We start from the raw sequence: 25,073 nt of genomic DNA, 5'->3' as shown, positions 1-25,073 counted from the left end.
TCTCTTCGTTTCTGTCATGAATCTCTTAACGACTGAAGTGGTGATGCTTTTTCTCTGTGATTTGGGCGTTGGGGGAGGCTCGGGCTGGTGAATTCAGTGTTCTCATCTTAACAATAGTTAAACGGAGGGTTATTGTTGGTGGTAAGTTGGGTTTCTATTCGTTCTTAGTTGTCAATTCACTTGTAAATCCATTAAATTGATGTTGAGTATCTTGATTATAGGATTTGGAGAGCTCGGGGATTGTTTTAGTATCAAACAAAACCAGTTGTGTACCCGAAACGTAAAAAAAAAAAAAGATTCAGCGAAAAGCTAAAATTGCTTACTGTTTGGACAGCAACAGTATGCTAACTTTGAAAAATCTCCATAAATTGTGGAAATCAAATTAGAGGATGAACAAAATATGGAATTAAATCTTATTAAGTCTAGTTTCTCATAGAAGAAACGGTGTAAGTAATGAAATTGTAAATCGTGAGGTATTATAAACTTTGTGAGACAAGGTCAAATTGAATTTGGGTTCCCCTGTTCTGACTTTGGAAAATCATAAAAAATTGGAGAAAAATAATTAAGGGTTAAATTTTACATGTTTAAATTATTAATGAGTCTATTTTCAATAGAAACAAATTAAAACATCATCCAAATTTTGTACTAAGAGATAATTAATTTTTAGCAAAGAAGGGACGAAGTTGTCAAACAGCAGAACAGGGGTAAGTTTGAAGATTTTACTGTACTTATTAGCAGAACCAAAAATTATGAAAATTTTATGGTAGAAAGGTATTTGAGTCTAGTTTCAAAGACATTAAGAAGATCTTAATTCGGAATTCTGTAGCTCAAGATGTAAATAATTTAGTAACAGTGACTCAAGTAGACAACTTTGAAGGAACATATAAGTAAATAGTGAAAACATATATGAATAATTAACTAGCATGGGTTATAATAAAAATGGATCACGTTGCCAAGACCAATTTGGGCTGAGTGGGCCACATGAGTGTGTGAGCCTATTTTTCTAAAAAGTTCTTTAAGGTTGCATGGGTCGCCCAAGTCGACTGTGGACCTACTGTAGGGTCGGTAAGCTTTACTTAGACCCTTATATGTGTGACATGTCTGTCTGATTTCTATACCGAGCATGACTTATGATATTTGAATGTATGTACTATTAATTGCATAATGGCATGACATATTTTGTATGTTGCATTGCATCGAGGTGGGTTGATGATATTTGGAGGAAGTGTCTAAAAGGCTATTAAGCCTATTATCTGACAGCTTAGTTACAACCTTCTGATTATGTGCCGCATTTCGGTACAGCATGGTGTGTAGGGATGAGTGGGTTGATTTAATCCCCACATGGTGTGTAGGGTTGGACGGAGATGGTGTGTAGAGGCTGGTGGGTAGGATTCGATTTCTCTGTATCGCATTTCAGATCGATATGGGCCAAGGCCCTAATGTATTCTGAGACTGTATCTGAATAGGCTAAGGCCCAAACTGATTCTGTGATGGGTACGTGCCCCAGACTATATCTAACTGAATTCTGTTGATTATCTGTATGCATGTTTTCTGTGGGGATTACACATTGAGTTTGCGAAAACTCACCATTTCTCTGTTTAATCTATACAAGTAATCCTCAGACTTGATGGGTCAGTGCAGCGAAGGGCTCGACGGTGGCGACACATAAATTTTAGTTTGTTTTCCATTAATGCCTAGAATTTGTTACTTATTTGGGGTTTTTGATGTATCTTCTGGACTATTGACTGGTTGGCTTTAAATTTGGGACTTTATTCTGGTTTTTTATGGATTTTTTTTAAACTGCAACTCCACAAAACACAGTTTTTTTTCTAAAAACTAAGGTTTTTCGTAAATAGAAATGATTTTCCCTAAATTAATTGGTTACAAAAGCTTCCGCTAAGAGACAAGTTTTAAAGCAAATCAACTAGTTTTTTTTCGAATTAAATAAAAGCTAACTTACTGTAACGGTTTTAAACTCAACAATATTGTCTTCAAATCCCTTTCCATGTGACATCGCCAGATTCGACCATAACGTCTAGGCCGGGTTTGGGGTGTTACATATACTTAGACATAAATACTACAGTAAGGACATTAGATCCCAACAGTTTGATAAACTGAAAAATTATGTGCTGAAAAAATAAGTATTAAAAATTTAAGTACTAAATTTAAATTATAAAAATTGTTTGATATATTACTTAAAATTAATTACGGAATATAATTAGATTGTTTGATAAATATATATTGTAAATTATAAAAAACTATATTTTACATTTTTATCCTTAATTTTAAACATTTGACCTTATTTTAAACAAAATCAAATTTCAAACGTAAAATTTTTATCGGATGATATAATATTAAAATAAAAATAAAATTGAATTAATTGAAAATATTTTCCATTAAGTGATAATTAGCTTTTATCTACATATCATTTTCTACACTTTATGGTAAAAACTACTATTTGTTTTCATTTTGAATTATTAACCATTTGTAAAAATTAAATATAATTTCCAATGGATTTGATTTTTTTCAACAATTTATCTAACCAGACCTTAGTCATTTTTCGTTCATGTATTTTTGAATTTTAAAATTTCATTCTTAATCCAAACCGTTATCATAAAATTTGTAGGTTAAATTTTATTATTAGTCATGCAATATATGTGAGTTGTCGATTTAGTCAATATTCTCTAATTTGATTAATTTAGTCTTTATAGTTTTTAAATTTGAAATTTAAGTCCTAACTCAAACAATAACAATTAAATTCAATAACTAAGATGACGTGGCTTTTGTGAGTATTATGTGAGAATAGAAAACGAAAATGACATTTTCTACATGTGCCGTATGAGATTTTACAAGTTGAGGGAAAAGGTTACATTTGGATTAAAAAATATTCTGTTTTTAGAAAATAATTATCACTCTCTAATTTTGTAAAATTAATTATAATTTTTAAAATATTTATATATTTGATGTACTTTTTAATTTTTTAGAATTAAGATTAAATTGAGAGAATTTGTAATGTTGAAGGTTAATTTTTAAAAATTACAATTAAATTAATTTAATATGTAAAATTGAAGACTAAATTTTGTTATTATACTAATTTTTGAACTGTCGACTCACTCTTTGTCAATCACTTTAATAGAAATATAAAATAATAATAATAAACTAACAAGGTCTAAATTCACAACTTATGCATAATACAAAGATTAATAACAAAACTTGACTCCATGAATTTAATAACCATTGATTGAATTAGAACTAAAATTTTAAATTTTAAAAATTATAAAATTAAAAATAACTAAATTAAAGTATAATAATTAATCTGATGGAATACCAGTAGCAAAATTTCAATTAGTTTTTATTCCCCTTTATCCACTGGTTCCTCTAAATACACAACAAAAAGAAAGTTGTATTTGGCAGCATTAAAATAACAAAAAGCACAAAACACAGAGTTGCACCATCAAGCTTTTAAAAATGAAAAAGTAAACACTAATTCCCCATTAAAGCTTTAACCAAAAACTACATCTTTCTCCCGTGCTTAGATTCATTAGATGTTAGGGTGAAGCCGAAAGGCTAAGAGAAAACTAAAAGGCAAAGCCTATACATATAAGCTGTCCAACTGGGGCCATGCGCAAGATTTATAGTCTGTGAAACAGATAGGGCGATAGGACGTTGGGTTTCATAATGGTGAGTTTCATTTCAGTGAGGTTAGGTTTCATCACACCTTCCTAGCAGCAGTGGTCCTCCAAATATATATTACTCCGAAATCCACACAAGACATGACCTTTGAAAGCTTTGCACCAACAAGCTTTTCGTAACTTTTTGGTGCTTTTTTTTTTTGTAATAATAAACAAATAAGACCTTGTTTTCTTTTCTATGGTTCAACTTTCAATTTGAAAAACTATGCTTCAATGGTTGATCTTCAAATATGAAGTTAGAGTTTGGGTATTAAGTGGGATAGGTGAAGGTGACACACTGCCATTGTTTTGTCCGATATCCCCAAAGCATATTCTTCTTTCAAGCAGTCCTTCTGCTGGTCCAATGATTAGAATAATAGAAAGATAGTGTTTTTATTGATCTCACACTTTAATTCCCGATTTAAAGCAATGTAAACTATTGCAGCCTGCAAAGGGATGGGGAGAAATAGTATAAAAAAAATTCAAAGTAAAACGGGAAATGATTGTTACTTTGAGAAGAATTCAACGGGGAAAGAGTCCCATTCTGAAGGGAATCTCTCATTTCTCTCAGCATGTGCCACTAGAAGACACATCATAGAGGCCCCCTTTGTGACTTTACTGCATTTCTTTTTTCAACTTTGGATCGCTGGAAAAAAATAAAAGCATGATCAGAGGACTTTTCTCTCTTTCCATTAAGTTGTTGAACCACCATCCTATTGCTCTTTAAGATCTTGAACCATTTAATGAAACTATAAATCTAAATTAATTGAACACTCTTCTTAAGAACTTTACCTTTGCTTTGGCTAGTAAATCCATTAAAGATTGCTGTACTCTTCGTCCTTCCCTTGAACAGTAAAGGACATTTCAGAGTCACAATTATTGGGTCATTGCAAGTTGTTGGTTATTATAATGCAGGTGAGTTAGGAGCTTGACAAAACCCTCTTCACATGCATAAAAACGGCAGTCCATTTTTGGTTTATTCTTCAAGGTTGAATTAGGTTTCATATCGTTGAATGCCTACTTATTTATTCCCAGTATCCCTAATTTGAATTACCTATACTATGGGTGGTTGGGTTCTTTTTATTTATTTTTAAACTTGGTCTTTGATATACAATTGTCAAAATCACTTTTGTTCATTTGTTTGGTAACGTTATCTTTCTAGTCAGCTTTGAAGGGATTGTTATCTAACTTTTACAGGAAAAAGATAAAATTAAAATTAGGTAATGATTTATTTAAAATGGGGGAAAAAAATCAAACTACTACATTTAAATAAGAAAGAAATTCATCATCTAAAATTTCCCAAATTTGGATTGTATATAATTAACAATACTCATAAAATGACAATGCTATGTATCAAGCTAAATTGAGGAATTACAAAAACAAATTAACATTGGAATGCATAAACTTTTTTCTTTTATCTAAAACGAGATCAGCAAACTCACAATCAATGAACGGTGTTAAGCCAATTCAAACTGCCTGTATGAACAACTGTTTGAAACCAATTAGGTAACCCATGAAATACAAGATCTCTGAATTTCCCTTTCTTTGGATTATAAGACACCAAAACCCTGTTCTTATACTCCAACAATACTTCCCCATTGTTTAGTAAACACAGAACTCGAACCACTTTCCCATTGGAACCAGTCTTCCATATCTTCAAAGGCCTATGTCGATCCAAATTCAGCTTCAAACACTTGGGCATGTATGCTCCAATGGTGAATTGTTTAACCCAAGATTCATTCACGTTATAACACTTCATAACCCATATCTCCAACTTCCCATAATTCCCATAAACAGCTGCAGCAAGACAACCACCTAAAACAGACAGATGAAAGTTACACCTATTTAAACCACCACAATCCGGTTTCGGGACTTCCCGGAATTGTTCATCCGCTAAGTCGAAGGAGATAAGACGGCGAGCCGGATGGTATCGTCTTGGCCTACTCACCCAATGAAGTCTTCCATTAACCAAAGCCTCCGAAGGCCGCCTTACGAATTGATATGATACTTTCCCTAGACTCCTCCACGAAGAGCTTCCTAGTGTGTAAATTTGAACATCTGATTGTGGATAGACAGTTCTTCGGGCACGACTGTAACTACTAGTATTCCTATAGTAAACTATCTTAACTACCTTGTATTCCTTGGTTTTGGGATGGAATCCGAATCCGAAAACGAGTTCTTGATCAGAGTATTGTCTAGATTTTGGTAGCTCTATACAATCCATGGTGAAAGGATTGTGAACATAAAGTGCATCGTTGTATAACGAGTCAGATAAGCATAATAAACCATTACAGGAACCTACAACATCAAATTCAGGCATGGTAGCTTGAAAAGGTACATATAACCTTTTTACCTTGTCTTTGTCTTGGTTGTGAGCTGATAAATCCAGGAAATAAAGCTGGTTTCGTATGGGAAAATCACAGTGAAGGATGAGGCAGGAGTCGTTTCCATCAGCTTTCCATGAAAGATGCATATCGGCAAGAACAGGGTCTTGAGTTAAGGCACGCCATCGTTTGCATACGAACTTGAATTGCACCAAAGATGTGATGGGTAACCTCGAAAGTATGTCGACGATGATTTCGTTGGGAAGGGTTTCCATGGCTGTTGGCTGTGGTTGATGATGATGATGATCATCATCATCTTCTTCAGTCTGGGTTTTCCTTCTTTTAGCACGTTTATCATCGTCCAAATCCATGGTTGAGAGATTCAGAGAACACATGGAGGGGGGGGGGGGGTTACAAAATTGTGGGTTTGGAGATCAGGTTGAAGATAAACATGGTGGACTTGGATGGAATCAAGTTGCGGAAAAGAAAATAAAAAAGGAGAGACGAAACCGAAAGGAAATTAAATAATGTTTATTTGTAGAAATAAAAACCAATCTATTGAATGAACTCACTTGTAGAAAAGATAAACACGACGATCCACACCGTCCAATTAAGTATAAAATGACCAAAATGTGAAGGCAGAAAAAGCAAATTTTATGAATCAATTCCCATGTCATTGTAAAAGATTGGCCCTACTGATAGTGACCCTCCAACATTAAGTCTTGAATATTGGGAGCAAAAAAACAAAAAGAATAGCCATAAACAATATATATGCTTCTCATTCAAAAGACAGATGTGCCTCATTCTTTACATCTTTATGCATAGCATTGAATTAAAATTACAGGTGAAATATTTTGTTTGTAAAAAAGTTTAGGGGGATATATGAATGAAAAGTTGGATTGTAATTCTAGAGTTCGAAAGAAATTTAGCTTCCCGCAAGATTAGTAAACTGTTGTCAAAGTGATTTCAGTGAGTGCAGATTGCACTTTGCATTTGCATCTACGAGTACATTACTGTAGCAGTAACCACAGTGCCCATATTTTGTGGATCAGTCAAAACACATTTTCCAGGAAATACTGTGAACGTTGGCCACCAAGTTTACCTCCCCCTAGAAACAAAACAAAAAACCTCCCCAAGTCCCAACTACCGTTTCTGGAAAAAAATTTATTATTTTGGTTTTAGATTTTTAGTATCTAGGTTCTAATCTTATGTTACGTAACTGTCATGTGTGAGTCTTCAATCTCATCACGTACTGACATTTTATATGAATTTTGTTTAGATTATTTTAAATTTTCGTCTTGTGATGCATTGTAATGATTTGTAACTATTTTGTAATCATTCGAATATATATTTATATTTATGATTACATTGCATTAGTTATAATTTTTTTATAGTAAAAGGTCATTCATAACTTGAAGTATCATGAATCACAAGACCATGCATAGAGGTGGTTAATTCAATCCAAGTGTGAGAGTATCCTCACGCTCTAAGCTCACACGGCTAAGACAATCCGCAACTCTATTGTCCGAATGGGCTATATAAGAAAAAAATATAAGATTGATGTATTAAATTATGGTCATTAATTTTTATCATAAATGTAATTGGATTTAATTATGCTTTCAATCCTTGTACTATTTGTACATTTAAAATTTAGTCTCTTTACTTTATTTCTAGATATTTAGTCTCCTTATTCTTTTGATTTAATAATTAAAATTCAATTAATAACACTAAAAAATATCGTTAAATTAGATATGTGACAATTTTAAAATAAAAGAAATTTGCTCACATGGCCAATTTAAAGCCTCGTGGAAGTCCTGTAAGCACAAAAAGAAAAGTTTGCTTATCTTAATAATATTGAAGAACTTTACAACCTCATTCAAAAAAAAAATTACAATCATAGGTTCTATATTCTTATTTGTTCATTTGGTCTTCCACGCATGTAATTTTGACCAAACGAGTAAATATTTTATTTTTAAAATGTCATAGAATCCCATTTGACAGAATTTATTTGATAATGTTATCAATTGGATTTCATTTATCATAAGAATAAAAGGAATAAATTTTAAAGATAAAAATAAAGAAATTAAATTTCATATGTGCAAAGAGTAATTTTGTTGGGGATAAACCTAGTTTAAGCAATGAACAAGTAAAATAACTAAGAAATTGAAAAGATCGAATACAAATATTTTACGTGGAAAAACCTCTTTAAAGAGGATAAAAAAAACATAGGCAAAGATAATTTCACAAAAACAGTAAAAACGAAGAGTACAAAAGATGAGTATAAAACTAAACCCTGAACCCCAAAATAAGAACCTTCAAAACATAAACACAAAATTCTCTGAAAGCTTGTAAAAGCTAATACCTAAATGTGTAATGGGTTATCTTTCTAGGGTGGAAAAAATGGGTCTATTTATAGGCTAAATTAATAGGTCAAACAATATTAAAATAACCTAAACTAATTAGAGTTTAAGTGGGAAACTAATATTAAAATAACCTAAACTAATCAGAGTTTAAGTGAGAAACTAAAAACATAGTTTAATTGGGAGAAATACCGAAAAATGAGAGATATAACTCCACAAATCTCCACATTGACTCGTATTTTCACAACACCTTCTATGCCAAAGCCCGCCATGGGCTTATATCGAACTATGCAGGATATTAATTGTGTCAAAGTTTTGCTTAGAAGCTGGAAGTCCTCTAGTATTTTCTTTGTGCACTGTCAAATCAAAACTGACCTGGGTCTAATTTCCACAAATGTAGTGTCCTATCTTTTTAAAACCTGCATCCAAAAAAGAACCTCTCTTATACAAAATGGTCATTACTTTTTCCCTCCTATGACCAAGTTGTCTCCACTTCAAATGAATCGACTTAGACTCATTAATAAATGAAGGACGTCCTGTTTCATTGGTCACCGTTGATCCTTCCAAAATATAAAGACTGTCAATATTTTTACCTTTCATCAAAACAAGATCCCCACAGGATACCTTAATTTCGTTTGACTTGATGTTAATTCTACAACCCTTCAAGTCCAAAATTCCCAAGGAAATGAGATTTTTTAGTCAGGCACATGCCTGACATCTGACCGTGTCCTAATTGTCCCATCGTACATTTGGATTTGAACAGTACCAATATCAGTTACTTTATTGGGTGAACCATTCCCCATGTGCACAACTCCACCTTCAATAGAACTGTATGTGGAGAACCAGTCCCTGTTGGGACACATGTGGAAAGAACATCTCGAATCCAGGATCCACTCGGACATAAGCTTGGAGTTTTCACTTGTTGGCACCAGCAAGAAATCATCACCCTTTTCATTAGCCGAATTAGCACCAACAAAATCTTCATCATTGCTCTCAGCAGCCCTTTTATTTCGCAGTTTGTAACAATCTGCCTTAACGTGACCTAACTTCTTACAATAGTGACATCTCTTTTCTCGCTTCTTTGATGCTTGCAAAACCGATGATTGCCTATCTGAACCGAACTCATTGTCGAGTTTGTCTTTACTTAACATATGACCCTTCACATCCTCGAATAAGAGATTAGCTCTACCATAAATCAGGGTCTCCCTAAAAGACTTGTATGAATGAGGTAAAGAGCACAATAATGGCGTAGCCTGATCTTCATCGTCAATCTGAACCTCAATATTTTTTAAATCATTCAAAAGAGTAATAAATTGACTGATGTAACCTTTAAGGTGCTTACTTTCATTCATGTAGAACGTGTATAGATGATGTTTCAACACCAATCGGTTAGCCAGAGATTTTGTCGCGTAAAGGGTTTCTAACCTTTTTCATAAGGTGAATGTCGTTTTCTCCATCAAAGCCTCCTACAATATATCATTTGTTACACATAATTAAATGATGGATAAAACTTTTTTTTATCTAACATATCTCATTTTGATTTATCCATGTCTGTAGGCTTTTTCTCTATAAGGACCTTCTCAAGATTGTCTGAACTTGCCACATATTGAAATTTGCGATGCCATCGAACTTATCAATATCAAACCTTGTTGCTGCCATCTCTGAACAGGTTGATTGCAGAAATCAAACTAGCTTTGATACCAGTTTGTTGGGGATAAACCCAGTTTAAGCAATGAACAAGTAAAATAATGGAAAAATTGAAAAGATCGAACATAAATATTTTACGTGGAAAAACCTCTCCGAGGAGGATAAAAAACCACTTGCAAAGATAATTTCACTAAAACGACAAAAAAGAATAGTACAAAAGACAGAGATAAAACTAAATCTTGAAACCTGAAATAAGAACCCTAAAAATGTAAACATGAAATTCTCTAAAAGCTTGTAAAAGCTAATAATTAAATGTGTAATGGGTTATCTTTCTAGGATGGAAAAAAGGGTCTATTTATAGGCTAAATTCGTAGGTCAAATAATATTAAAATAACCTACACTAATCAGCGTTTAAATGGGAAACTAAAACAAAGTTTAACTAGGATAAAAAAAGCTGAAAAATGAGAGGCATAACTCCACAAACTCTACAAAAATAACAAAAAAGTAATGTACAATAACAAAGTTAAATCTACAATACAATTATGGATACTTAATTAGTTAAAATATGTACTCTTCATAAATTCAAAATTTAGTCCATGTACTTATATTTTTAAGAATGAGTCCTCTACTTTTAAGATTTTAAAATTTAAGTCCAATTGTTAACAATGTTAAATTTGTTAGTGTGACATTTTGAAAAAAATACTTGGTAGCAACGTAACTAAAAAATTGACATTGTAATGAACATGAATTTAACAAAATAAATTTAACAATGATAACGATTGAACCTAATTTTGAAAATAGAGAGACTAACTTTCTAGAAATAAAAGTTTAGGGACTAAATTTTAAATTTATAAAGAATATATGGAGTTATATATTTTAATTTATATAATTTTACATGTTACATCAATTTTATTTAATTCGCTTTTAAATTCAATCTCAAGTATAGTTAATTAATTTGCTAGTTAATTAATTATTCATTTAATTATTGAATTAATTAATCGGTTTAATGCTTGTAATGGTGAACATATTAAAATTGTTATAACTTTTAAAAAATATATCATATGAGATCATAAAAGGTAAAATTGAGTATTTTTATTATTATTCATGTCCATTTTACAATACTTGTTTGGGATTCATAGTTGTCCCTCCCAGCAATATTGTTTTTAAGATTTGAACTTACGATCTTTTCTTACTAGTGTAATGTGTTTTACATTTGCATCCAATATTTATTAGTAAAAAATTGAATAATCTTTATATTAGTGCAAGTTAATTTGTTTAGCTTAGGATTTTAGTATTTTCAAGGTCGGATAGAGCCACGTAAGATGTTATTTGTGAAAAAAGATAAGCCCATGGGCTAATGAAATTTGTTCTAGACTCAAACCAAGCTTCACTGGCTACTGTCTTTAGACATATAATCTCCATTTAGAGGCTAGTTCTTTTTTATACAATATTAGCTACTGTCTTTAACTTTGTAACACCCTAAACTCGGCCTAGACGTTATGGTCAAATCTAGAAATGCTATTGCAAATTCATTTGAAAACCCAGAATTCATTGGTTTTGAGAAGGCGTTGTTAGTTTTTGTTATGTGAAAATTTGATTTATTCGAGAACATATCTTTCTTAACCGATTTGTGAAACAGTTGTCTGTTTACATATTCTAAAATGTATAAGTCCGTAGTAGAAATCTTTAGCGCGTTAAATTTTGGAAAACACCATTTGTTGCATGAAAATTCACTGTTTTGTAGGAAAATCGAGCGACGTCAATAAAAACAATTAATCAATTTTGAGCGAAAAAAACGATATTAAAGTCCAAAACCAAAACAATCCCAAGTGTCCAAACAATCCAAATTTAGAAAACAACTTAATTCCAAATTTAAATAAATCGAGCTCCCATCGCTTCAATCCGCTAAGTCTAAGGCTTACCTGAAAGTGACAGACAAACAGAGAATGAGTTTTTGAAACTCAGTGTGTAACTTATTAAATCAGTATCACAGATTAAATTTTAGACATAACTCATAATAGAGTAGATACAGAACATATATCACATATGGAAAAAGAATCAGATGCAAATTTACAATCCTACCCCCATTTGCTACACACCATCTCCAACCATCCCTACACACCATATAGGGTATTAAATACCCATCCAACCCCACATACCGCTTAGTGCCGGTATGACACTTTTCATAATATTTGCAACTTAGCTTCCATATCATTAGTGATTTATCGCTGTTTACAGAAATATGTTTGGCTGAGCCACCAAATACGACAAGTTATTATACTGTCCACACTTCCTCCAAATACATAAATCTCATCCCAAATGCACATACAAAAATATCAATTGCCAGATATGTATATGTCATACATGCTCAATATCAAAATCAGGTCATGCTTATCAAATTTCAGGACATACATAACATTTTTCAATTCATACATAGCATATTACAAATTTTACCTATCTTATATAATTTCAACATGCGTATTTATATATAATTTTATGCTAATAAATGATCAAAATTTGTGTTTTATAGCTTAATTTATAACATACTGACCCTATGGAAGGCCTACGATCGATCCAAATGATGTTTACGGACCTAGAAAAAATTCAAAATTTTAGACCCACATGTCTTTGTGGCCTACATGGCCCAATTGGCCTAGACCGTGTCTCACATAGTTCTACACACGGCCTGTCACACGACCGTGTGGCATCGACGATCCACTTTTTCAGCTTTCATCGTTCGCTATTTTTTGGGTTTTTCGTTACAAAACTAATCCGATTTCAATGCAAATGGAACCACATGACTTCCATAACCTAAAAATGTCATTTAACACGCTCAATCAATAATGACTATATATGGACACCAAATCAAATGATCCAACAAAAACACCTACAATCGGCTTCCAATAACCGTTAGAAACTTATGCTACGAAACGACGACCACCCGCTGCTTAAGTGGCTGGAGTAAAACCAGCGGCCTCGTGATTCTCTACTGACAACGCGCAAATGAAAACAATTATAATCATTACTAACACCCGATTCCTCATCAAGATTCAATAATACTCCCGAACCTAACCTACTAAAACAAAATCACGATGTTACCTGACGAAACAACTACGACAAACCAACACTGAAAATCAATCAAACAGCAAGAGAACGAGAAGCAAAGTCGTGAAGAGAGAATCAATATAAGACCAGAATGGCAGCCAAAATAAAATAGAAAAAAAACATAAAAGATCAAGAATCAAAAGAAGAATAGAAAGGAACAAAATAGAACCGGTTGCAAAATAGGGTAAATGGCTGCATGAAAATGGGCTAATATTTGTTTGTCACAATTTCACTATGCATGCAAAATATAAAAGACATAAATACAAAAGATATAATAGTGAAATGTGAAATTAACTTTATTTATTTATTCATCGTTCAAATAAATATAAAATAGTTACATATGTACTACAATATGGGCATATTTCCCAACAATTCAAACACAAAACCAAAGGGTAAGCTAACACCTTACCATAAAACCAGCAAGCTCATTTTAACACAAATTGAACAAAAATAATATTTAAATCACAAAGACCAAGATAGGTGTAGGGACCCAAAAAAACAAAATTTCTAAAAGCGAGATTCGAACCCAAGACCTCAAACACATACCCAAAGCACTTAACCACTAAAATATATACTTAGTTATGACAAATTTTATCAAATCAAAGATTAAATTTTTGGGGCGTTACAACTCTCCCCCCTAAAAGAAATTTTAGCCTCTAAATTTACCTGATTCAAACAGATGTGGATATTACAATCGAATTGAATCCTCAAGTTCCCAAGTGGCTTCCTTAATCCCATGATTCCTCCACAGAACCTTTACCAACGAGATGGTATTCCTCTTCAAGACCTTAATATCTTGATCTAGAATCTGAACCAGCTCTTCTTCAAAGGTCAAATATGATCTTACCTCAATCTCCTTAACATATACAATGTGAAATGGGTCAGATCGATAATGCCTTAACATAAAGACGTGAAACACATCATGAATACGGTTCAACTCTAGAGGTAGCTCTAACTAATAGGCGACTGGTCCCACATGTTTCAAAATTTGATAAGGTCCAATAAACCTAAGGCTCAACTTACTTTTACGTCTGAATCGTAGAACTTTCTTCCACGAAGATTCCTTCAAAAAGACTTGATCCCCTATAGAATACTCGATATCTCTCCTCTTTAGATCCGAATAAGACTTTTTCTATCAGAAGCCGCCTTAAGACGACCTCGAATCAGTTTAACCTTGCCCTTAGTCTCATAAACCAATTTAGGACCCAAAACCCATCTCTCACCCAACTCAGTCAAACACAATGAGGTATGACACTTACGACCATATAGAGCCTCGTAAGGTGCCATTTGAATACTGGAGTAGAAGCTGTTTTTATACGCAAACTCATTTAGTGGTAGAAACTCCTCTCAATTACCTCGAAAGTTGATCACACTACTCCGTAACATATCCTCCAGTATCTGAATCGCCCTATCAGATTGTCTATTTTTCTGAGGATAGAACACAATATTGAAGTCCAATCGAGTACCCAGAGCCTCATGAAGTTTCTTCTAAAATCGAAAAGTGAAGTAAGAATCCCTATCAGAAATAATTGAGATCGAAACCCTATTAAGTCTAACGATCTCGAAAATGTACAATTTAGCCAACTTCTTAAGAGAATGTCCCGTCCTAATAAGAAGAAAATGGGCAGATTTGGTCAAATGATCCACGATGACCTAAACAGAATCTTACTTAGTGGGTGTTAAATGGGCAAATTTGGTCAAATGATCTACAATGACCTAAACAGAATCTTTCTTAGTGGGTGTTAAATGGACAGATTTCGTCAAATAATCTATGATGACCTAAGCAGAATCTTTCTTAGTGGGTGTTAGGGGCAACCCACTAACGAAGTCTATGGTCACCTGTTCTCATTTTCAAAGACAAATATTAACAGGTTAAAGCAAACCTAAAGGAAATTGATGCTCAACCTTAACTTGCTAGCATGTCAGACAATGAGAGACAAAATTCGTTACCTCTCGTTTCAAATTAGGTCACCAGTATAACTTTAGGAGATCCTGATACATCTTATTTCCACTGGGATACATAGCATAAGGGCTACTATGTGCTTCTCGCAAAATAGATTGCCTCAAATCAGAATCATTAGGCACACAAACTCGACCTCGGAAACATAGGACTTCATCACTGTTCAGCCCAAAATCAGAAGTACTACCTTCCTCAACCTGACAAAATCGCAGAATCAAAGAGTCATCCCTAACTGTTTAACCAAAATTTGGTAAATCCTAGTTGGCTTAACTTGTAACTCGACTAATAAACCCCTGTCATCAAACAGACTTAGGCGAGCAAACATCGCCCTCAAATCAGACATTGCTTTACGACTAAAAGCATCGACCATCACATTGGCCTTACCGAGATGATACTCAATCATACAATCGTAGCCCTTAGGCAACGCAATCCATCTATGTTACCTAAGATTCAACTCTTTCTGAGTTAGGGGATATTTAAAGCTCTTGTGATCGGTGCAAATGATATACCTCTCACCACACAAATAATGCCTTTAAATTTTCAAGGCGAAGACAACCACATCCAACTCAAGATCGTGCGTAGGATAGTTACCTTCGTGTAACTTAAGTTGTCAGGATGTATAAGCCACTACCTTACCATCTTGCATCAGAACACAACTCAATCCAACATGCGATGCATCACTAAAAACCACAAAAATCTTTGCCAAATTCAGGCTGTATTAGAATAGAAGCCTGAGTCAAAACAGATTTGAGCATTTCAAAGCTCGATTACTACTCATCTGTCTAGAAAAATAGTGCGTTCTTACGCAACAACTTAATTAGAGGAGCTGCAATAAGTGAGAACCCTTTAACAAACCTCTGATAATAACCCATTAAACCAAGATTTTCTTAGGACCCCTAGGCTGCTTCCACCTGAGCACAGCCTCGATTTTCTTAGGATCAACTCAAATCCCCTCAACAGACACCACACACCCTAGAAAAGTTTCCCCTTTAACTAGAACTTGTATTTTCTTAACTTAGCGTAGAGCTTTTTCTCACAGAGTATCTAAAGAACTACTCTAAGATGTTCATCATGATCATTCTTAGTCTTAGAGTATACCAGAATGACATCAATGGAGACCACGATGAACTGATCCAAATATGACTAAAAAACCTGACTCTTAAGGTCCATGGATGCAGTCAGAGCATTCGTCAAACCAAAGGGCGTAACTAAAAACTCGTAGTACCTATAACGAGTCCTTAAAGTAGTTTTATAAACGTCAATCCTCTTAACCTTAAGTTAATGGTACCCAAAGTGGAGATTGATCTTAGGAAACATAAAGGCCCCACGAAATTGATCGAATAAGTCATCGATCCTCAGAACTGAGTACTTATTCTTTACCGTCAACTTATTCAGCTAACGATAATCTATAGACGTCCTCATTATATCATTCTTATTCTTTACAAACAGAATTGGAGCTTGCCAACACACTAGGTCGAATGAACCCTCAATTGAAAAGTTTCTGAAGCTGAGCCTTCAATTCTATAAGCTCCTTCGATGCCATGCAGTAGGGAACGATGGACACTTGAGCTGTACCCCGTGGGATCTTGATACCAAATTCGATGTTCCTATCCAAAGGCAACCTCAGTAATTCCTTGGGAAAGACATGTGAAAATTCCTTTACAATCTGAATATCCCCAATAGATAAATCCATAGAAGTTGAATTCTACACAAAGGCCAGAAATGCCTCACATCATTTTCGAACCAAATTTTCAACCACAAGAGCAGAGATCACATTAGAGAGGTAATCTTGATGCTCGCTGATCATAACAACCTCCAAACCATCCTCAAATCTGAAGATCACCCTTTTAGTAGTATAATCCAAGTTGACTCTATGCTCCACAAGCTAAACCATTCTTAGAATTAGATAAAATTCCTCGAACGAAAATTCCATCAGATTAACCAGAAACACTGCACCTTGTATCTCCAGCTGTACTCTCCTATAAATCCTATAAACCCGAACTGAATGACTCGGTGGACTGATCACAGTAACCTCACCAAAAGTGCTCTCAACAGAAATACTCAAGTTTAGAAAAATGAAGCTAGCTATATAGGAGTGTGTTGAACCTATATCTATCAATGCAAAATACAGTACATAATCAATGAAAAATGTATCAGCGATAACATCTGCGGTGTCTTTGTCCTTACAGTGCCTAGCAGCAAAAACTAGTGTAGGCTGTCTAACTTCAGTTTGATTAGAACCTCTGCCCAGTGCTCTCTGATACCTACCCATACATTTACCACCATTGGCCAGACCATGGCCCCTAGGTGGTTGTTGTACTACCTTCTAAAGCTGAACCAAACCCAGAGCTGGAGCTTGTGTCTAATCAGAATGTTGTAGATAATTCCTGATACCGTGCTCCATCAACCCGCATCATAGACAAACTCCTAACCTCCTCCAACATTCGTCTGTATGGTGTCTACCATAATCTCCACATGTTTGAACCATAGTAGGAGTAACAGGAGCCTCAACCTTCGGAGGCACATCAAATCTGACACATTTCTTAGGCTTCTAAATAGAACTAAAGGGCTTTGAATCCCTCTTAGTCCTACCTCTCTCCCGATCCCTATTTTCGCACTCAGTACGCTTAACTTCCTTAGCAATCTTTCCCTTGTCCACCTAGACGACAAAAACCCGCTCCCTCTATGGAGATATCAGAACCTTGAGATCATACTTCAACCTTTCCTCAAAACGGATACACTTGTTATAATCAGTCGACACAAGCCCATGAACATATCTGCTCATTCTCAGAAATTCGGCCTCATACATGGCCATGACCCTATCTCCCTGAGTAAGGCCCATAAACTCGTGTCTATGAGCTTTCACATAACTCACCCCTACAAACTTGCTTTGGAAGGTATTCTTAAAACACTTCCAAGAAATCTGATCAGACTGAATACCCTCCTAAATGTCAACCACTATTAGTATGTCTCGTCATAAAGCAAAGAGCTGTGCCCTTCAATTTTTGCTCGGGAGGTGCAGTAAATATCATTCATAATTCTTTCTGTGGCCTCCAACCAATATTTGACCACATTCAGGGTGACTTCAGTGACACCCCTAAATAAATTCAGCACCATTAGACTTGAGTCGTTTAGTTACTAACCCACGACTCCCAGATCTAGAATGGGGCTCAACAACACTCTCCAAAACCCTCAATATGGCTTGGGACAATGCGTCGTCCCTAACCGTTTGAGTCTGAGAGCCAATCTCAATAGTAGGTGTACCTAGCATTTCACTTGTATCTAAATTGGGCATGTTGTCCATCAAGGATGGTTCACCTCGAGCTCTTCTTCAGTCTCCACCTTGCCCACGGGCACCACGGCCACGAGTTTCATGTGCACTCATTGTATGTTTATCTATATTACATAGTTTTATGTATCAGTTCTGATATTTATTAACATATATTTTATGCTCAGAAAGCTATCAAAAGAATTTACGGAGTTTCCTACATTCTAGCTATCGCGGAGTAGTTCTAATGGTTTTAGAATTTTCTAAACTATAAGTTTAACTAAGTTAGAAGTACTTACATGATCGACATCGGAGACCTAGTTTTTCATAAACTTATTTTTTTCAGATTAAAATAGAAATAGTTTTGTTCGAAAATTAGTTTTCACAAAATTTTAAACCCAAAATTTCACAGCTCAAGTTTTGCAACCTGACTCTGATACCACAAAATGTAACAACCCAAACTCGGCCTAAACGTTATGGCCATATCTGGATATGTTATTACAAGTACATTCGAAAACCCAAAATTTTTTGGTTTTGAAAAGGCGTCGTTATTTTTTCTTATGTGAAAATCTGATTTATTCGATAACATATCTTTCTTAACTTATTTGAGAAATGGTTGTTTGTTTACATTTTCTAAAACGTATAAGTTTGCAGCAAAAATTTTTAGTGCGTTAAATTTTGGAAGACATTATGTTTTGCTGTAAACTCTACTGTTTTGTAGGAAAATTGAGCGTCGTCAATAAAAATAATTAATTAATTTTGAGCGAAAAAATGATATTAAAGTCCAAAACCAAAATATTCTCAAGTGTCCAAATAGTCCAAAATTTACAAAACACCTTAATTTCAATTTTAAATAAATCAAATGAACCAAATTATTATAACTGAGCTCCCGTCGCACTGATCTGCCTAGGTCTGAAGGTTACCTGAAAGTAAAAGACAAACAGAGAGTGAGTTTTCAAAACTCAGTGTGTAACTAATTAAATCAGTATCACAGATTAAATTTTAGACATAACTCATAACAGAGCAGATACAGAACATATATCACATACCGAAACAGAAACAGAATCAGATGCAAATTTACAATCCAACCCCCATCCCTACACACCATATAGGGTATTAAATACTCAATCTAAAAATTGTTTACGGCCTTGGGGAAAATTAATAATTTTAAACCCACAAACTCATGTGACCCACACGGCTTAAATGGCCAGCCCGTGTGGTCCACACGGCCAAAATGACCTAGACCGTGTGTCTCACATAGTCCAGCACATGGCCCGTCACACGGTCGTGTGTCACACATGGCCTACCACACGGTTGTGTGGCATCGAGAATCCACTCTTTTGGCTTTCTTTGTTTACTATTTTTTGGGTTTTTCATTACACTCCTGATTCGATTTAGATGCAAATGGAACCACAGACTTCCAAAACCTAAAAATGTCATTTAAAATGCTCAATCAATAACGACTATACGAAAACTAAATCAAATGATCCAACAAAAACACCTACAATTGGCTTCTAAGAATCGCTAGAAACTTACGTTACGAAACAACGGACACCTAATGTTTAAGTGGCTGGAGCAGAATCAATAGCCTCACAATCCTCTACTGACAACACGCAAAAGAAAACAATCATAATCGTTAGTAACACTTGACTCCCCATCAAGATTCATTAATACTCCCAAACCCGAACTACTAAAACAAAATCAGATGTTACCTAACGAAATAGCTACGACAAACCACAACATCGAAAATCAAGCGAACAACAAGAGAATGAGAAGCAAAGTCGTGAATAAAGAATCAATTTAAGAGCAGAATGACAACCAAAATAAAATAAAGAAAAAAACACAAAAGATTAAGAATCAAAAGAAGAATAGAAAGCAACAAAATAGAACCGGTTGCAAAGCATGGTGGTGTGAAAATGGGAAATGGGGGAACAAATGTGGGGAAAAAAAGAAAATGGGAGCAAATTTATTTGAAAAATTAAAAATAAAATTAAAATAATAAAAACAAAAGAAGTGAAAACGTGACAGGAGGCTGGAAAGAGATAAAACTAAATTAATAAATTAAATTTTTTTTAAAAATTCAAATCTTATCCCACTTTCAACGAAACTGACATGAAAAATATAATTTCACTTTGCTCCTGCAGGGATTCGAACACAAGACAAAAAAAAAATAACACCTTACTATCGAACTAGCAGGCTTATTCTAACATAAATTGAACAAAAATAATATTTAAGTCATAAAGACCAAGACAAGATTAGGGCCAAAAAATAACAAAAAATCTAAAAGTGAGATTTGAACACAAGACCTAAAACACATACCCAAAGCACGTAACCACAAAAGCAAATGCTTAGTTATGATGAATTTTATCAAATCAAAGATTAGATTTTGGGGGCATTACAACCTTTACCCAATTATCACTTTGATACTTAAAGAACTTTTTATATCAGTTTAGTACCTGAAGTTTCAAACAGTGATGTAGTTCATCCAACCATTAACAACATTAAAAAAGATTTACTTTTGAAATAAATTCAAAAAATCATAAAAAGGAAAATCATTTAAACAAATAGCAAAAAATCTAAAAAAAAATTAGAAAATTTGGCAAGAACTAAGAAATTCATAAAAAGTAATTTGATAAACTTACGCTACATACAAACACAATCCAAAAGCAAGTATCCCGAACGATCACCAAAAGAAGAATGGACTACAATAAGTAACAATTAACATCAAAAGAAAAAGAAAGAAATTTAAAGAAGAGAAAGAAAAGGAGAAAAAAATAGAATAGAGAAAAAAAAAAGAAAAAAAAAACGTGAAGGGAATGGGGATTAGACGGTTGAAAGTGGGAGCAAACTTAGGGATTTTTTTGATAATTCAAAAATAAAATAAAATATTTTGTTAAAATCCTATCGCATTTATTTAGAATTTGAATGTAACTCAACTTCTAACACATTGCAAGAAACAAAAAGAATTCCCACTTTGCATACACAAGGATTCAAACACAAAACTCGTGAAATAAGATTTAAGTCAAATATCAAGGATAGGAATAGAGCCAAAAGTTAACAAAATTTTCAAAGAAAGAATTTGAACCTAGAACCTTACACACACAATTACAATCCTCAGCCATTGAACCAAATTAAATTACTTAACACAACCATTAAACCAAATTAAATTACTTAACATACTTTAACATTCCTAACTTAAGAAAATTGGAGCATTATAAGTAATTTGATACAAACTTTAATTTTAAATGGGCAATAACATATATGTTTATAAGTAAAGGTTTTAGAGATTTCTACAAAATAATCTATTAAATTGATGAATTATTGAATTGAGTTTAGGTTCGGAAGTACGAGCATCACCGAGGAGAATACTGACGTACCAAAGTGTATGGAGTTGGCAACAATTAAAAAAGTATCATTGAAATTTCAAGTGTTGTCATTAATTGAAAAAAAATGAGGGTAATAACTTTTCTTAAGACTTTGAATTAAGTGAGATTAAACCATGACTTGGGAAAAGAAATTGATTATATAGAGTTGAATTATGAAAAGAAAGTTAGTAAACCAATTCATTTATGAAATTGAAAGAAATATTAAGGAACTAATTCAATTGAAATAAGAGTCATCATACATTTAAAAATTCACTAAATATTAAAACTTTAAATGATGTTAGATACAATGGACTCAAAAGAAGAAATTAGTTTCGAGATTGAATTATTACATGGGATCATGGAAAATATCTAGATTAAAAGAAAGTGTCACCATTGGCAAAATTCGTGTACAAAAATAGTCTTAGAACAAGTCTACCGATGGTATTGTACAAAGCATGATAGGAAGTAGAAGCTGGAAACCAATGTATTAAATTGAGATGTGAAATAAGAATTGGTCGGTTAACTGATAGCACCAATTATGTCAAAAGAAAAACTTGATGTTCATCCATTGTCGATCATGTTGCAAAGTAATTAACAAGCTTTTTCTTTAAATTTCTTATAAATTTGTCAAGTAGAAAACATGATGAAGCTAACCCATTAGTTAGATTTTATTATTGATAATGTTATTACAAATTACCATTAAAGGAATCATAAGGTAGTTGAGCTAGAAATCATGAGATACTTGATAATTTAAGCTTAGCTATGTAGAGATCTTCACAAAAAAATAAAGTGGCTTAGCTTGGATATAGTTAGATTAAGCTTAAAGCTTTAAAATCAATTTTGAGTCATTAGAGAATAAATATGAAGTCAAATTTTGATTCAATCGGGTAAATAACGAGATACGCACATTTTAGATATTAAGGCTAAAAACGGATTTAATTGTGAAAAAGTGCAATTATGCTTGGTTTTTGACTATGCTTTGTTGAATGTGAACTAATTCTACTTTTGTAAATGAATTATCAAGCGTAGTTGAGACAAGGTTGGAATGTTGAGGGACAAAGGCAAAATGGACAATGGATAATGGTTTTAGCTTGTGCTTTCTTAACTTGACTTTAATTTGCACTTTATTAGATAGTCTAATATAATCAAATAACATTGATGTCACACATGATTTGAGGTACATATAAACTAGATCATTTGAGTCTTTTGGACAACGTTGGAAATTTGTATGTGTATATTTTAGATATTGATGTGTTACATGTTTGAGGATTTGATATTGATTACTATAAGATGAATCTTACTTAGTTGAACATGAACGGTAAGTTACCAAGTATGTGTACATGAATTAGATGAATTTATAATCGTGTTAGTGATCCCGAGAATTATGCTTAGGTATAATTAATTTGACAATATGCACGGGATATTAAAGTAATAATGTTGTGATTTGATTGAGTATATATGATAAAAATTATAAAGGATATGTGTTATAATTTTATTCAACTTTGAATGTTACTAGACATTATTAATTTTAGTACGATTTATATGTCATAACTAAATGAAATGATTATAGGTAAATATTGTAATATTATATGACTGTGATGTTAATTTTCTTTGTAAATACAATTTAATTGTATTTGATAAAGGAATCATGTAAACTTAAGGTACATATATACTTGACTACATGATTTTGATTGAGATATGTCAGAATATGTATACATTGGTGACTGGAAAACCATATTATGATAATGTTATGTTTCTTGTTATAATATGTTTCAATGATCATTGGTAATAATTAATGCCTTATTATCATTATCAGATAGAGTCACAGGTATAATTGGCATGCTATAGGGTTCATTTGATAGGTGGGAGATTCAACATTTTATGTGTGTTACATTGAATCTAGTGCTTAATGCATGTTATATTACAATAGTTCTCTAATTCCTTTAAGGTCAATAATGTATCTCCAGCTCAATTCCCTGAGGGTATGAGCGTATTCGGGTGTGATTAGTGGGAACAGTACATTTATGCCCGATTAGCACTTTGGTGTGTATACTGGTGTGTTGGTGGGTTGATCTATGTTTCCATCCTCAAATTCGACATGATTATATTATAGACATGAATGGTGTTATAAGAAACGAGACACTAATTCCTTAAGGGTGAATCGATATTATTGATAATTAAAAATGTATAACAAATGCCTCAAGAGTGTTTTAAGAGTTGCATAACTTGTAATATTATGTGGCTTGTATTATTAAAATGAGGCTTGTTAATATGTCATCTAATGGTTTCTATTTATATTGTTAATTTAGTTTCAGTTTATTTATATATATTGATTTCAAATTATGTTAGTGCCACTAAGTATACAATGCTCAATGTATGGTTATGTTTGTTTTCCGTGCGCAGGTCTTAGACAGGTTTTTAGTAGATCAGAATCATAAAACATCCAAGGGTAGTAGCTTAGCTTAGCTCGAGTCAAGTTTGTGTGCTTTTGTATGTATGTTTATAGGTAATCGCATGTATCTAGTTTGAGTCTTGTGACTTAATGCCTATTTTATTATGGTTATGGTATATTTTGGTAGTTTGACTTGTAATGCCTATTTGATAAATTTCAATGCTTGGTAAGTGAAGAAGATTGCATATTTTTAAGTATTAGTTTATTTATTTAACTTGGTTAGTTGGTGATGCATTGAACCCTAAAATTATAGGAATGTATGGTCATGATTATTAAGTTAAATTGATGCATATGAATTTGTTTATAAGTTTATATAAGTTAGGTATGAGATTGGTTGCAAATTGCATACATTAAAATGTATGTTTTAAGCATTTCTACACTAGCGTCTTGAGATGGCATGAACGCATCTTGAGACATCAAGAAAAAAATTGACCAAATTGTACATTTCTAGGTATAAGTCTCGAGGCATACCAAGAAAGTCTTGAGACATCATGATTCAAGTCTCGAGACATAGTGACCTATGTCTTAAGACAACAAAACATCAAAGCTAAAAGTTTGCAACAGGGGACTTGTGTCTCGAGACATGTCCGGAGACATTATGGTCCAAGTCTTGATACATGTATTCTTTTATCTCAATACCTTCGAACATCAAATCAAAAATAAAATTCACCACGTCTCAAGACATGAAAGCCATGTCTCGAAACCCCTATTTGAATTTGGATAAGTGAGTTTGGATTCGAATCCTAACTTCATTTTAAACCCCATATAATCCTTAATTGTTTTAAATGAGTTCAATTAACATTCATTGAATGTATTTTTTTGATTAACTAAAATGAAATGTCATTTATTTGATTGAAAGTCACATTACTTGTTAAATAAGATTGAGCTAGTCTGAGTTGCTCTAGATTCGACGATTGAGTC

At 33.3% G+C, this 25,073-nt stretch overlaps 1 protein-coding gene across 1 annotated transcript; it reads right to left on the bottom strand.

The window, feature by feature from the left end:
• Window positions 1–4,952: 4,952 nt before the first annotated feature.
• On the bottom strand, window positions 4,953–6,575 carry LOC105802776 (F-box protein At3g07870). The gene has a single exon (XM_012634622.2). It carries the CDS (start codon window positions 6,388–6,390, stop codon window positions 5,116–5,118), a length of 1,275 nt encoding a protein of 424 aa, XP_012490076.2. The 5' UTR covers window positions 6,391–6,575; the 3' UTR covers window positions 4,953–5,115.
• Window positions 6,576–25,073: the final 18,498 nt, after the last annotated feature.

Source organism: Gossypium raimondii, chromosome 7 (genome assembly GCF_025698545.1).
Source record: "Gossypium raimondii isolate GPD5lz chromosome 7, ASM2569854v1, whole genome shotgun sequence".
NCBI classification, from domain to species: Eukaryota; Viridiplantae; Streptophyta; class Magnoliopsida; order Malvales; family Malvaceae; genus Gossypium; species Gossypium raimondii.
Note: the sequence above shows the minus strand (reverse complement) of the source record. Positions and strands in the feature narration are given on the sequence as shown.

Bases quoted from the DNA above. Each gene is read 5' to 3' on its own strand.
- LOC105802776 (XM_012634622.2), bottom strand. From the start codon at position 6,390: ATGTGTTCTCTGAATCTCTCAACCATGGATTTGGACGATGATAAACGT.